The sequence below is a fragment of the Pelodiscus sinensis genome, chromosome 3, assembly GCF_052426305.1.
Source record: "Pelodiscus sinensis isolate ZL-2025 chromosome 3, ASM5242630v1, whole genome shotgun sequence".
Classification (NCBI taxonomy): domain Eukaryota; kingdom Metazoa; phylum Chordata; order Testudines; family Trionychidae; genus Pelodiscus; species Pelodiscus sinensis.
This window is the reverse complement of record NC_143054.1, coordinates 77,918,238-77,933,994: the sequence shown is the minus strand read 5'-3', so window position 1 is coordinate 77,933,994 and position 15,757 is coordinate 77,918,238. Positions and strand designations below refer to the sequence as shown.

Genomic DNA, 15,757 nt, shown 5'->3' with positions numbered 1-15,757 from the left:
TCAAGATCCACCAGCTGGACCCCTAGAAAAGGGCTCACTGTAGTAACTGAGCCCTTTTCATCTAGTGACCCATTACTGGCCAGTGGAGATATTTAATACTAGCGGAGTCTCATCATACTATTTATCAAGCTCAGGTCTTGAAGCCAGTAAGGTTTTTGCCCCCCCGCTGCTTCCTTTGGAAGGCTCTTCAGAACTTCACTCTGATGGTTAGAAACCTTCATCTAATATGATAACCAGTTTACATCTATTAATTCCTGTGTCCACCCTGGCAATGAAGAACTTCATCCCTCTGATGTATTTGTATTTCCACTCAGCTTTCTTTTGCTTGGGCTCTTTGAGTCTCCCTTCATAAAGATTTCCATTCCTCAGATCATCCTAGTTGAACATTAGACCAGCAGAAAAAATAAAATATTAGAACTTAAGGACAATTCTAACTGACCCCTAGTCAGGTTGTATTTCAGCAACAACTGAAACCACTTGGAGCTGGTTTATGCTTACAGCACTCCAGTGGCACAGCTGTAGCACTTGGCACAAATGCCACCTATGTTGACAGGAGAGCTTCTTCCGCCAGCGTAGGAAGTCCACCACTGAGAGGTCACAGCAATTTAAATGGTAGAAGCAGTTCCATAGATATACAGCATGTACACTGGGGATTAGATCAGTGTGACTATGTCACTCAGGGGTATGGATGTAGTTATACCAACATTAATTCCTAAAATAGACAAACCTTGCAAAGTTTAAAAAAAAAAAAAAAAAAAAGAAACAGAAAACAACTCCCCGTATATTTCCAGGAAGGTAACGGAACAAGGAAGAAAACAGCTTCATAGGCAAGATTCTAAAGGTACTTAAGACAGGTCTACATTGCAATTAAAAACCTGATGCTGTCCCATGCTGGCTGCCTCGGTCTGTGGATATGCCTAATTGCAGTGTAGACTTGTGGGCTCAGGACGCAGCCCGAATTCTAGACCGCTCCTATCTCACAGGATCGTATAAGATCAGACTTGAGAACAGCAATGAAAAAACCCACAGCTCAAGCTCCCTGGCATGGGTGTCCACTTGCAATATAGATACACCTTACCCCTTGGAACTGTAGGAAGACTAATTTAAAGGTATCTATCTTCCATGTCTCCCTCGCCTGGCCAATAGTCCACCCCACACTTCAGGCACTTCTAGTGTAGTTTTCTTAATAAGATCCTTCTTTTCCTCTCTTACATGCTTTGATGAGCACTCTATTTTGACATTTAAATTATTATGAGCACATATGAGTTAAGGATGTTAAATTGTGGTTATCTAGTCAATAGGACCAATCTGCAGATCCACAGCGGGGGTATCTCCTGGAGCCACCTATGCTACAGCTCTGCATTTTTAAAGCAGTTAAGAGACACCAATCTCTTACTACATTAAAATGCAGAGGTGCAGTGTCCCGGACCAGCACGAGCAGGGATTACTCGATCCCAGCTCGTGCCGAGTCCAGCAGCCCCTGTTCACGGCGGACAGCCCCAGCTGCTGCAAACAGAGGTTGCTTGGCAGCAGCAGCCCCTATCCATGGGAGGCCCAGCTCCCCACAGGGACCCCTGTGGACAGGGGCTGCTTGGCAGAAGCTTCCCCTATCTTTGCCCCCCCCTCTCACTCCCTCTGATAAAGGCAGCAGGGGCAGAGAAAGATGGCAACCCAAAGACAGTGCTGGGGAGAACTGACTTTTAAGACAGCTCCCCCCCCCCCCCAGCACCAGCTCCTGTTCCCCCCCCCCCCCGATGCTGTGGGGGGCAGGAGAGGCAGGGGCACAGTGGGGAAACAGCATGAGTGGGGACTGAAGCAGACCCACTCACCCTGTGGTGCTTCCACTTTTGAAATGTGGTAAGAGCTTCGTGAGGCTCTTGCTACATTTCAAAGGCTGAAGAGCTACAGTGGGAACCGGTATCAGCAGGGACTGCTTCAGTCCCCACTCATGCTGTTTTTCCTCTGTGCCTCTGCCTCCTGTGCCTCAGCAGAGATGGTGCTGGGAGAAACTGGCTTTTACGGTAGCTCCCCCCAGCACAGGCTCCTGCTCCCGCCCTTGCTGCTTCTGTCTGATAGAGGCAGCAAGCAGGGGCGGGGGGAGAGAAGGGAGAGAGGATGGAAGTGACTAGTCAAGTCACTACTCGACTGTCCGAGGGGCTTATGCTTATCCAATGGTCAACTCTTTGACAAGTCGCTTAAATCCCTAATCTGAGTTAGCACTCATTAAAAGAAACAATGTGCACAGCAACAGGTTAAAACCACTTTTTTCAAAGAATGAAAAGAAACTATTGAAGAAGAGGTCTCTGTGTGCACACTACATATGAACTTTTGAGGAACCATTTCCCAACAGAGAAATGCAATGAACTTTGAGAAATGACATCTTTATGCATGAGGCACCAGTATAAGTTTTACTAAAATTGGATAAACGTCTTATGTAAAAAGCAAAAAAAACAAAAAAGGACATTTTGCTCATTGTTAGTAGACTTGAAATACAGTTTCATGTGGGGAATAGCGGAAGATAGATTTTAATCTACTCTACCATGCAAACTTGCTTTCTGAACTCATTCAATCTGCCTAATTCATATAACACACTAAGCAATGCAACTCAGAATGTAATTTATTGAGCTGGCAAATTGTTTGCCAAGTGTGAGCAGGTATAAGGCTTGGGCTATACTAGGAAATTAAGTTGTCATAATTATATTGCTCAAGGGTGTGAAAAACCCACACAGCAGCTAAACTGACCTAACCTCCAGTGTAGACAACCCTAGGCTGATGGGAGAATTCTGTCAAGCTAGTTACCGCCTCTTGGGAAAGCAGACGGCCCACTGACAGAAGAGGTCCTCCCATTGGTGTGGACAGCCTCAAAGTGCTATAGCAGCTCTGCTGCTACGGTGTTTTAATTGTAGAGAAACCCCAAGATAGATACCAGTGGATTCCCCTTTAAAGTTGACACACTTGTCTGCTACCATGCAGCCACTCTAAAGAAGCAAGCCAACACCTCCTCCAATGTAGCCATATAGGGAAGGTGACTCGCATAAGCAGGACTCGCCGAACCGCGGCAAGCCCCGCTCGCCAGTTGCGCTGTCCGGGTTACAATCTACAGGCAGTCCCCGAGTTAAGCGGATCCGACTTATGTCGGATCCGCAGTTAAGAACGGGGATTTCTCGCCCCGGAGAACTAGAGCAGCGGGACGCCTGGTCCCGCCGCCCGCCTTCTCCGGGGCGAGAAAAGCTGCTCCCCGTCTCCCTGGTCTGCTGGCAGAGCCAGCAGACCAGGGAGACGGGAGCAAAGCAGCGGAGCACCGGGGGCCGGACCCGCGGCCGCTTCCAGATCAGCTGGAAGCGGCGCGGGTCCTGCCGGGTGCTTCACCGCTCTGTTCAGCGTCTCCCTGGTCTGCCAGGGAGACGCTGAACAAAGCGGCGGAGCACCCGGCAGGACCCGCGCCGCTTCCAGCTGATCTGGAAGTGGCCGCGGGTCCGGCCCCCGGTGCTGAGCAGAGCGGCGGAGGACCCGGGCCGGACCCGCAGCGCTTTCAGCTGATCTGGAAGGCGCGGGTCCGCCAGGGTCCTCCGTGGCTTTGCTCAGCGTCTTCCTGGTATGCAGACCAGGGAGACGCTGAGCAAAGCCGCGGAGGACCCGGGCTGGACCGCGGCGCTGATCTGGAAGCGCCACGGTTCGGCTAGGGTCCTCTGCAGCTTTGCTCCACGTCTCCCTGGTCTGCTGGAGGGGGAGAGGGGGGAACGCAGCTAGTGCCCCCCCAGCAGACCAGGGAGACGTGGAGCAAAGCTGGGGGCCTGTGGTAGAGCAGGTGGGGCACTGCCGGTTGGTCCCGCAGCACCGCTCCTAGGCGATACTGGACCAACCCAGCAGCATCCCAGCTGCTCTGCCCCAGGCGTCCCAAAGTCAGCCGCTGCTGATACTGACCAGCGGCTGACTACAGGAAGCCCAAGGCAGAGTTGCTCTGCCCTGGGCTTCCTGGAATCAGCTGCTGATCAGTTTCAGCAGCAGCTGACTTGGGGACGCCTGGTGTTCTTACCTTGAATCTGTATGTAAGTGGAACTGGTGTCCAGATTCAGCGGCTGTTGAAACTGATCAGTTTCAGCAGCAGCTGATGCCAGTTCCGACTTACATACAGATTCAACTTAAGAACAAACCTACAGTCCCTATCTTGTACGTAACCCGGGGACTGCCTGTACTTGCCACAGGCGAGTAGATTGTATAATTTGTCGAGCCCTGCACATAAGCAAAATATGGCAAAAATGACAAGCTTCACAAATTGCACCAGTACCAGAACATCAGAGGCTGACACAAGCAAAACAAAAAATGCGGTGATAACAGACCAAGCTAATTTAGCAAATGGGCACAAATGCAAGCAGCTACAAACCAATGTTTGAACATCACCTTTCAAAACTGAGGTCAAGACTCACATTAAAGAATACAAACATTGTTCCAAGTTTCATATCTTATGCCAGGGGTGGCCAACCCGTGGCTCGCAAGTCTCAAAAAAATTGCAGCTCCTGACGGAACTGGGATGGTACCCAGAACTGCTCAGGTCAGCCGCTCTCACAGCCGGCCCACTGGGGGCCGCATGCGTGCTCACGGCCCGCACCGTTCTGCTCACCACCCCCAGCACACTATGTCATATCCTGCATATGCAGGCCGGATCGTACACAGCTTCCCAGCCTGCACGTGCCAGCAGCAGGCAGCTGAGCACAGGCAGCAAAAGAGGCTCCGGGTGCGTTGGCGGACCTGGGCATAAAGTTAGTAGGGGAGGGAGAGAGGGATTGGGTGGGTACAGAGGTGCTCAGGGCACGCTGGCCGCTCAGCACACATGTCCCAGCACCTGGAAGGAGACATGTGGCTGTAGCGGCAGCGGCGGCTCCAGGACCCGAGAATTAGGCTGGGGGGGGGGGGGGGGGGAGGAGAGTGGAAGGGAGAGAGATTGACTTTGGGCGGGGGGGGGGGGGGGGAGGAGTGCGCACAGCGTCCCAGTCAGCACATCCCAAGGCCAGCTGCTCAGCGCACGCACCCCAGTGCCTGGAGGGAGACGTGCATGGCTGTAGCAGCGGCTCCGCCTCTGGGACCTGAGAATTAGGTTAGAGTGGGGGGCTGAGGGGGGAGGCTGGTGCCTGGCTCTGGGGGGAATTGGGTTAGGGCTGTGTGTATCTGGCTCTGGGGAATGGGAGGGGGATTGGGTTAGATCAGGGAGAGTGCCTGGGGGAGGGGAGGGGAGGGGAGGGAAGAGCAGCCAGCGCGCTTCCTGAGACCTGGGATCCCCAGGTACTGGCCCCAACTGTCTCTGTCCCCTCCTCCTGGGCAGACCCCCCCCCCCCACGAGAATCCTGCCCCCACTTGCACAGTTGGGGCCACATTAGTGAGGCTTGGGGGGTTTTGGAGAGGTTGTTTTTTTGCATCTCACTTACGTAGCTCTGACTGACTTTTCTGTGGGTCAGGGACCCCTGACTCAAAACAGGGACCCCACCCCTCTCATAAATACAACGCTGAAACATTTTGTGTTGGACATAATATTTTATTTAAAAATGAAGCCTGACCAACAAGCCCCCAATTGGGGCCAAGCCCCCATCTGGCTGCAGCATAATAACACTCCTGCACCCTCTCCAGACCCCAAACCTGAGCCTATCATACACTGGAACCCCCTGTCCTGAGCCTCTCTTATCCCCAAACACCTGCACCCCAATCACATCCCCAGTCTTCTGCCACAACACTCCTGTACCATCCACACACTGCAAATCTGTGTCCTGAGCCCATCAAACTCCCAGCCTCCCTGTGCCATGAGCCCCTCATACACCCCAGCCCAAACTCCTGCACCTTCATAGCCACAAGCCTGCGGCTTGCTAAGCACCCCAACCCTCCACCTGACCCCAACACTCCCCAGCTTGGAGCCCCCTCCTTGAGCCAGCATCCTCTTCTCTACTTCCTCCTGCACCCAAATTCCCTCCCAGAGCTTGCACCTCTCACCCCTTCCCAGTGCTTTTTTTTTTTTTTTGGAGAGAGCCACAATAGCAGTGGAGACACCGTGAAGAGCTGGGGCAAGTTGTTGGGCGGGGGGACAGGACTGCGAAGACCTGAGGAAAAGTTCCAGGGGGTAGCCGAGTTTGTTGTTTTTTTTCCTGTAACAGACTAATGGTCTGGTAGCACTTTATAGACTAACGAAACATATTGTTAACAAAAAAGCTGTGCTCTGGGACAGATGTACCAGCACCCATTTTCCCCCAGCGCAGCAGAGAGTTTTTTGTTTTGTTTTGCACTCAACAACTTTGCCCCTGCTCTTCATGCCATCTCCACTGCTATTGTGGCTCTTCATCTGGAACGGGTTGGCCACCCCTGTCTTATGTCTTGATTTTGATTAGTTCTAACCTCATTACTGGTAGACTCAGGTCACTTGGGCCTTACAGTCACCCCTTTAAAAAGGTTTCTAATGTAATAAGCAAAGTCTCCTGGATTTTTAACAGCCATATTTAGTAACGTGTGGATTTAGTGGGCTAGGGACAGAGAGAGAGGTTAACCTTTTGTAGGCCTGACACATAGGAGTAGTTACATAATCTTTATTGTACAGCTTTGTTTTATGTAGTTATATAGATTTTGTTTCATGAGCTGTGTTTTATAACAGCTGATAGGTATTAAAATGTATTTTGTATTAGGTATTATAAATCAGTAAGAAATTGTTTATAGAATAAATTGTTTTTCAACTTCATAAGTCTTTAAGAAATCCTGCCTGTTCCTTTGTAAGAGAAACTGCTTTCTCTGAAATGAATTGTCCTTTGTGTATGTGAGAAATGTGTTAAAACAAGAGACAGAAGACACCAGCAGAATGGTTAACAAGTAGATATGAATGCAGGCTTTGCTCAAATTCAGGATGGCCCAAAAGGGACAGAATTGGTGACCCTAAAGTAAAGGCTTACACCTGTGAATGAGATAAACCAGCTGCAGTCATTCCCAGGATATTCATCCAAGTACTGATGGAACATTAACAGTGGAAGCAGCCTTGAGGCAAAACACCAATTAACAATTAGATGACTCCAGGATGATACTGCAAAACCAACAGGCTAAAGTTGGGACTTATAAAAGTGGGGTGTTGTAACCATGGAGCTTTGGGTTTGCCCGGTGAAGACAACTTCGAAGCACTGGACCAGGGCCAACGGAACCCAGCTCCTTCCTCGTACTTGCCTAATTGGCCACCAGTCTGGCACACGCAGCAATAAGACTGGTCACTATAACACCAGCTTCAGGATGTGTTTATGTGGATTTCTATGCTGTATTTGCAATGGGTGCAGTGTATTGCCTTTTCCCCCTAAAAAAGATCCCATGTGCTTATAAGCATAAAACCTCAACTTCTACTAAAGTAAGTAGGAGTGGCAGGTTTACCAAGCATTAAAAAAAAATAAATCAGGCCTTAGGTGAGATAGCTTAGGTTCTTCATTCATCAAACCTGAATATTTATTGATTAGAAAGCCCACTCATACCCATCGCCAAGTTTCAATCAACAATAACCAAGAAAAAGTGTTTTGTTGCCAAACTTTTCAATATCAGGGTCAAATTCTGACATTAAGCATTGTAGAAGACCTACTTTCAACACCTTGAATTCAAATTAAGCATCCATCTAACTGCAGGTTTTTTTCCTATTGCTCTGATACAAGAGTAACTATCACCTCAATAATATAATATGGGAAACTGTGTCAATCTGACATTTACTTAATATTTACACTTAAAAATTCCATTTTTGACAGTACAAAGTATTAGCTTTTCACCTCTCCAGCTGATGTTTATAAGGGTCTTTCCAGCAAAGAAGAACATGAATGGCTATACAGTAGCACTCAGTCATGGACTACAAGACAAAGTGCTGTCAAAAGCACAAAGAAAAAACTGGGAAAAAAAAGCCATTTTAGTAATGCTTTTCAATTACAGGAATTAAGTATTACTTACCATGGTACATTCAAAATTTGACAAAAGCATGATTTTCAAATTCCCAGTGTCATTTAACTGAGAACAATCTAGGTATTTAAAAAGTGTCAAATTAAAGTTTATATTTTGTCAAGGTAAAAGTTACAATGAGCAAAGTATAAAATTACTTACAGGTTAATTTTTGTTGTAACTGTAGATCTTGAAACATCCAAACATAAATTTCTTAGCTTTGTGCTGTCTACATCAGAACTTGCTTCATTTTCTGTGGATCTGCTTAGTTCTCCATTGTGAATCCCTTCAGTATGCAAGTAATTTGTTCCTTCAGAGCTATTGACATGTTTTGCTGTCTTGAATTCAGTTTTACTTTCAGAAAGTAAAGTGGTATTCTCTTTGTCATTGATAGAGGAAACCGTGGAGGTCTCTGTTTTCCTTTCACCAGAAGGTACAGCTACAGCTCCCCTTTCCACTGAAGTACTTTTAGTTGCTGGGTTACCACCTTCTGCTGATGCCACAGGTTGTATTAACTGCTTTTTCGGTAAAGAATCTTTTACTGGATTCTTCAAGCCAGTGGGAGAAACAGGGACTGCATCAGACTGATTCTTTTTAAGTGATCTTCTCCTGGAAGGGGCTGAAGTTGGGAGTTGCTGTTTGCCTCTCTCAGATTCAGTTTTAGGCAGCCCCCTGTGGTTAGATCCATTTTTTAAGTCCTGGTTACTCGAAGAAGAATTCCGTTCAGGAGTCTGTGGAGGAGATTTAACTTTTCTTTCTGAGTTGATTATCTTTTCTGAAGCCACTTCAGAAGGAACATCACCAGCAAAATCACAATCTTCTTTTGCAGTATTCTCAGTCTGATTTCTCTCTCCATTTAGTGTCTCACTTGAGGATTGAGATTTCCTCCTCCTTCCAGATCTCCTACCAGATTTTTTATCCATTGTATCTGTGTCACCACAAACTTCTTCTGATAAACTCACAGATTCATCAGAAGGTATTTCTTCTGTTTTACTAAGATAGATATCCAATGTTAGAATTCTAGCAGGATGTACATGCTCAGCTGATTTGGATTTCAAACAGTGTGGTAATTCCTTTGATACCGCACACTCAGGCTGTGCAGATCCTTGCAAATTAACTAGTTGCTTATGATTTAATATGTTTTTTTCTAAGTCTTCACTAGATAAATTATTCAAACTTTTGATGAAATCTGGTGTTGTGGAATTAGTAATGTCTACAACAGGCTCTTTTTTTAGTTCCAATGTCTCCACTGTAAGGTCACTTTCAGATAATGTGTTTATTTCTTCATTGCTACTGTTCCAATCAGGTGACCTCTCAATATCAGAAAAGGCTTCCTTGCTGCTCCATGCTTTAATAATATCCTCACTCAAAGATGTTATTTCCTCATAATATTCTTGTGTTTCTGCAAGAGCATTCCAACTTCTTGCCTCCTGCACTTGTGAAGCTCTACATTCTTCTTTCTTTAGGTCTTCATTCTCTATTGATTTAAGTGAAGCTGTATCCTTATGAGGTGAAGCTGATATCCCACTTTTGATATTTGGACTTGTAGAAGGGTCTACTGAGTTTTTGGCATTTTTTCTCCTCCCTGTACTAAACAAATTTCCAAGCTTTCCCAAAACTGGTTTCTTTTTGCTCTCTTCTTTGGAAGACTCTGGAGACTGTGTTCTGGACTAAACAAAATCAGGGAGGGGGGGGGAAAAAAGGTTGGATAATGTATAAGTTATTTCTTCGGCAAACATATCAATAAGCATTTGTGGGCCCAAGGGTGACAAAAGGACTCTAAACAATTTATTAAACAGTAGGCCTTCTTAGAAAAGAAATGCTTTACTTTTGTCGTCATGTCATTGTTTTCTACTTACATACATCTTGCTTTTGTATTATTGATAATACAAGTCTCAAATCTTCAAACGTTTGTAAACATGCTTTCAGTTTTTTTCATCAGCATGAAGATGGGGCCATAGATTTTTAAATGAGAGGATAAAATTCCCATAGCTATTTTGGAAAGGTAGTTTACTTTATTAGCTGTGTTGCACTATGAACAAAAATCAGTCATCTAGTAAAATGGTGCCACATCACTGGGTTCTATGCATATTAGCATACTGAAGACAGAATTTCATCTTATGAGTGAAATTTTACCCTACAACTTCAAATTAACCTGTCCATCAGGAAATCATGAAGTTATCCAGAGAAATAGATTATATTTTAAATATCTTTGTCAGTAACTTGAACACTTTTTTTTTAAAAAAGCAGGTATAATGCACTACAAAATCTTTAGAGCACAGAAACATTTTCAATATTTCCTTCCTAAAGTGATTAGTGCTTTACAAGTCACTATTGTTTGCTGAAAAATCAGAGCAAAATAAAGACTCTTTCACAATGTTTACATCATCTATATCTTTTCAGAGTAAACTATACCATTTTATTTTTAAAGGGACTAATATTTTCTTTAATACTAGGACTAGAAGGATTAGATTTTAATCAGTAAATACTGGTAAGCATATATTTCACCATATACACAGAAGCTGCCAAATATTTCCATTGATAATAATAAAAATGTACAGATAAGCCAAGAAAGAAAATGCTGCTTGTGAAATTAAGAGTTTACGTTTCTATGTACCTTATATATTTTACAATCTATGTTTTACAAATTATAAAGTTTTAACTTTTTAAATCATGGGATCTACCTCCATTAAATAATTGACGACCCATATGTTTGCAAAATTGTAAACAATATTATAAAAATAAACGCTTAACTCAATTCTGTGCAACTGTTACAATTTAAATCAATACAAATGAAAAATCTTAAACAATAGCAGCTGTCAAAGTTATACAAAAAAATCTAAATCTGAACAGCTTAAGTATACCGACAGAGTGGGAAATGCCTCAAGATCTTAATATATTTTTTTCTTTGAAGTGCCACCGGCTCCTTGTTGGTTTTACGTGGGGGAAAAAAGGTTGCTCCCTGGCCCCACAAAGTGATATGACAAGCGCTGTGATTCACTGTCCCTATGGGAAACACCTGAAGCACACGGCTCCTGTTATTTCTCCCTCCCAACCCTTAGGGGGAAAGCAGCATCAGAGTTTACTGGTGCCAGTAACACAACGGTGAAGCCATGGGAGCGGTACGCAACTGGATGCTGAACAGCAAAGCTGTGGAAGGCAGCAGTGAGGGCAGCTGAGCCCCTATGCCTCCAAAGGCTCAGCAAGTTGCCCGCTCCCTTTCCATACCTATGTGCGACCACTGGCCAGAAGGGGGAACGCGAGGATTTCCATGCAGGAAACGCCTGGCGTGACCAGTCTGCGCCCCATGCGGACTTCAGCCCCGAGTGCACTGCACAGGCATCCCAGCTGCGGCAGCCAGGTGGGTGCGCACAGCCTCGCACACTCATCCCTCAGCTATGCTCCCGCCTCCTTCCTGCTGCTGCTGCTACTACTCAGGGCAGGGGAAGCCAAGAGAGAGCCCCCTCAGCACCCCCACCCACTCTCCCGCGCCGGGCCCCTGCAGGCTACTCACCACGAGAGCTAGGCGGCCCCCACGCTCCCTTCCTTAGGCAGCCACCCAGCCGGTGCCCCGCGTGGGAGCGCAGCCGCCGGGAAAACCGCGCGCCGCTACTCTCCGCAGCAGAGGCGCCAGGTGTCTGACTCTGCCGCCCGCCTCCAGCCGCTCCGCCCCCTGCGGCCACGCCCTGGACTCGCTGCGCAGATCGGGGCCCGGCCGGGCGCGGGGCAATGCGGCGGGGGCGTGCCTGGCGAGCGGGGGCAAAGGAGCCTTCGGGCGGGGCGCGGGGAAGGGACGCCCTGAGGCGCAGCACTGCAGGACACCATGGAGGCGGCCGGGGGGGTTAAAGCCCAGGAGTGCGCGGCTCTGGAGGGAGCAGCCCGGGACACTGGGAACGCAAGGAGCCAACGCCGGCCTGCTCACAGCGGCAGGGGAGCTGGAGCTACCAGCTCATGTCTGAACAACTTGAACAGCTGCCGTAGTAGGGCTGAGTCCCAGCGATCCAGGGCCAAAAGCCGCCCCGAGCAAAACCGACACACTTTGATGCGTCGGAGGAAAAAAAGCACTGACTTCAGTGCAGGAAGGCACGCTATCCCCTCCAGGCACAGCCCTACGACGCGGCTTTGGTGATAAACCCGGGCTTAAAATCCTCAAAGCGGTTTTGTACAAAGCAAATGCCCGGGATTAGTGGGGGTGGGGAGTGGTGTAAGTGGATACATTAAGCAGCATCGTGCTTGGCTAATTATCCTAATGGTTGGGTGACTATCAGCTATTCTGCTAGGTGGAAAGATCATGTACAGATTCCAACTTGTTAGCGTGCGGAATAGCAGGGCAGTAGCGTCCTGCCCCGTAGCTTTGTTCAATGAACAATATAGAAGGGATCCGCACCCGTGAAGAGATGGATTCAAACTACTTGACTTTCAACGGGTCTAGCATCTCAAAATGTAGATATTAGCCTGTTACTAAAACATGTTTTAGTTAAAATCTTGTTTCAACGCCTTTTAATTGCAGGAACAGAAATTTGAGCAGTGAAGAAATGCAGGGCTAACTAGCAAGAACGTAAAGCCAAAAGAGAATAACTGAATGTGCATTAATGAATATAGTTCTATTACCACAGTCTCTACAAGGAGAATATGTGTTATTGGGGGATGTGAGTCAGCACCCAGAGGGTAAATTAAATTTGAGACCAAAGAGTGGTTTCAATAAAGCATAAAAATAGGAAGAAATCCTGGTAACAGACTAAATAATAAAACCCTCATCAAGACAACTCAAGAATAAAGTTAGGTCAGTACATACATGTTTTCAGGATTGCAGTCCCACGTCATTAGGGCTATAGGTATTCCCTGTGTGCACAAGTGAAAACCTCTTTCTTAAAATGATGTGATTCAAGCAAACAAAATCTTGCAACCATAAAGTACAACCACCCACATATGAAAAATAAAATCCATGCAGGGCTGGCCTTACCATGAGGTAAACTGAGGCAGCTGCCTCAGGTGCCAGACTGGGGGGGGAGGCTGCCACTAGGACCCAGAGTATAGAAAATTGTCTGCTGCTGGTGCAGTGAGGGGGCATCATTTGAGCTTCCTGCCTCAGATACCAAAATGTTGTGGGCTGGCCCTGAGTCCATGCTTATGTCAAATATACTGTACAGCAACCAATCCACAATTTATAGAAAGCTCTTCATAAGAAACACTCCAAGTAAATTTTAACTTTGCCCCTACAATTACATAAATACCTTTGGGGATGTGGACCAAAGTATCTGATACTTTTATAGATCTGGACCCTCAATTTGCAATTGTCATTTAAAGAGTTCTATGATCATGTCTCTAGTAGTTGCTGTACACATCTGCCAATGAGAATTTTTGAGATGTATAGTCCTCACTTCACAGACCAAAAGAATGGCAGTGATTATTTGAGTAGCTTCTGATATAAACAATGCTAAGGATGTTAAGTATGGGTTAATTAACTAATTGAGTAGTCAATGGAAAGTCCAATGACTATTTAATAAGTTGATATGGGGGACTCCCCCTGTGGTTCTGCACTTTAAATGTTGTAAGAGCCTGCCAGATTCTTGCCACATTTAAAGTGCAGAGCTGCAGCAGTCCCGGGGGTGGTATCCCTCTACCCCTGCCCCCAAACCGCAGACATGGTGCTGGGTGGAACTGTCATTTAAGACAGTTCTCCCCAGGACCAGCTCCTGCTTCCCCTCTACCGCCCTTGCTGCCACTGATACAGAGGCAGCGGGGGGGGGGGGGGGGGGAGAGGGGGTATCGACTATTTGAGTAGTCACTTGACTACTCGACAAGCAGTTACCTACTCAACTAGTCACTTATATCCCTAAACAATACCTAGCTCTTACATAGAGCTTTTCTTCATTACTTAGTGACCTTAGTTATTGATTTAGCCTCACTGAACATAACTATCAGATCCAATCTGCTGTATATTTGAGAGAGTTTGTCTGTTTAAGAATGCCTCCAAATTTGGAACATAGCTTCCTTTTATCATAATTTAAAGCAAGGTGAGTGATTGGTTGTGCTAGGAAAATGGGATGTGCCTGGAATGGGACTGCTTCTCATAAAACCATACGGAAAAGAGATAATCACCAGGCAGGTGAAAGGGGCTTGCTGGGGGCATGCCCCTCCATCTGGGACAGCCCTAGCCCTCAGCCTCCCATGCTCCAGGTGCTTGTTAAGGAGGGCAAGAGGCTGAAACCCCTCCCCTGATTTGTATAGGAACACCGGTGACTGTTCCCCTTTGTCAGAGGGAGGGGAAAGTGCATGGTTTGCTGCTTTCCTCACTCTGATTGGGGAGCATAAAGGGCATACAAATCCAGACCTGTCCCAGCTGGGGGACACGCTCCCCTCTCCTGACTGTGCCCATTGAAGCTATGGCCATGGGCTTCTCACCTGGCCCCAAGCTACTGCAGTGAGAGAAGACTGGGTAGTTCTTTGCCCTAGGGCAGCCTATATACTGAATCCTTCATGCCCAACCCCATCCCACAGCAATGATTTAAATGAGCATGGACATTTTCATTTTATTTTTTTCCCCAAAAAACAAAAATGAATTAAGGACCCGAGGAATGCCAGGTAAAACTTCTAGTATAGGTTGAGCCTCCCTTGTCTGGCACCTTCAGGACTTAATGGCTGTGTCTACATTGGCACCCTTTTCCGGAAAAGAGATGCTAATGAGACACTTCGGAATTGCAAATGCCGCGGGGGATTTAAATATCACCAGTGACATTTGCATGAACATGGCTGCCGCTTTTTTCCGGCTCGGGGTTTTGCCAGAGAAAAGCGCCAGTCTAGATGGGATCTTTCGGAAAATAAAGCCTTTTCCAGAAGATCCCTTATTCCTCTTAAATTCCGAGCCAGAAAAAAGCGGCAGCCATGTTCAAGCAAATGCCGCGGGGGATATTTAAATCCCCCGTGGCATTTGCAATTCCGAAGTGTCTCATTAGCATCCCTTTTCCGGAAAAGGGTGCCAATGTAGACACAGCCAATCAGTCTTGGACAAAGGAGTTTGCTGGCGAGGTTGGGGATAAGGATGTTAAATTTTGATTAGTTAATTAATCGACTAGTTGATGGGATTTCCATCGACTATTCAATCAGACAATAAAGACTAGCATGGCGTTCTGCCTTTGAAACGTACAAGAGCCACAGCCAAATTGTTGGCCCCAGGATCCTTGCAGTGCTTCCGCTTTGAAATGTACAAGAGCCCCAGCAGCGACTCTTGTACTTTCAAAGTTGGAATGCCGCTGCTGCTTCCCTGCCCCCTTCCACAGAGCTGGAGCTGGGTGGGGGGGGGGAGCCGGCTTTAAGCTGGCTTCCCCCAGCACCTCTCTCTTCCTCCTCTTGCTGCCTCTTTGTGATAGAGGCAGCAAGGTGGAGGGGAAGTGATTGGTCGATTAGTGTGTTGATTATCCAATAAGCTTTTGCTTATTGACTAATTGCTTACTTCCCTAGTTGGGGTCAGGGGCAGTCCTCTCCTTAGCCACTGGGCTCCACTGCCCCCAGCCCTGCCTGCCCTCGTGGTCCCACCAGCTTTGTTGCCTCAATGACTGCAGGCTCTGCTGCCCAGTGCGCCCCAGCAGCCCTACCAGATCCATGGCCTTGAGTGTTCCAGCAGCCCTGCCAGTCCCGTGAGCTTCAGAAGATCTGTCAGCCCCCCGAAGGTGTTGCCCTGCAGGCTTTGCAGCCCCACCAGCTTTGCTGCCCTGCTAGCTGTGGGCTCTGCTGCCTTGCGGGTTCCACTGTCTCGCTGGTCTGCTCCACTCCCGACCACCAGCAACCTCTGCCACTGAGGCTCTCTGGTTAAGCAACATCCATG

At 47.2% G+C, this 15,757-nt stretch overlaps 1 protein-coding gene across 2 annotated transcripts in view; it reads right to left on the bottom strand.

The window, feature by feature from the left end:
• Positions 1-15,757, bottom strand: part of CRYBG1 (crystallin beta-gamma domain containing 1) — a 150,640-nt gene that overhangs the window by 47,933 nt on the left and 86,950 nt on the right. For both annotated transcript variants that reach the window (XM_075923953.2, XM_075923954.2), the window contains one exon: positions 8,095-9,602. In XM_075923953.2, the coding sequence (XP_075780068.2) occupies positions 8,095-9,602 (1,508 nt within the window). The remainder of the gene's footprint in view (positions 1-8,094; positions 9,603-15,757) is intronic.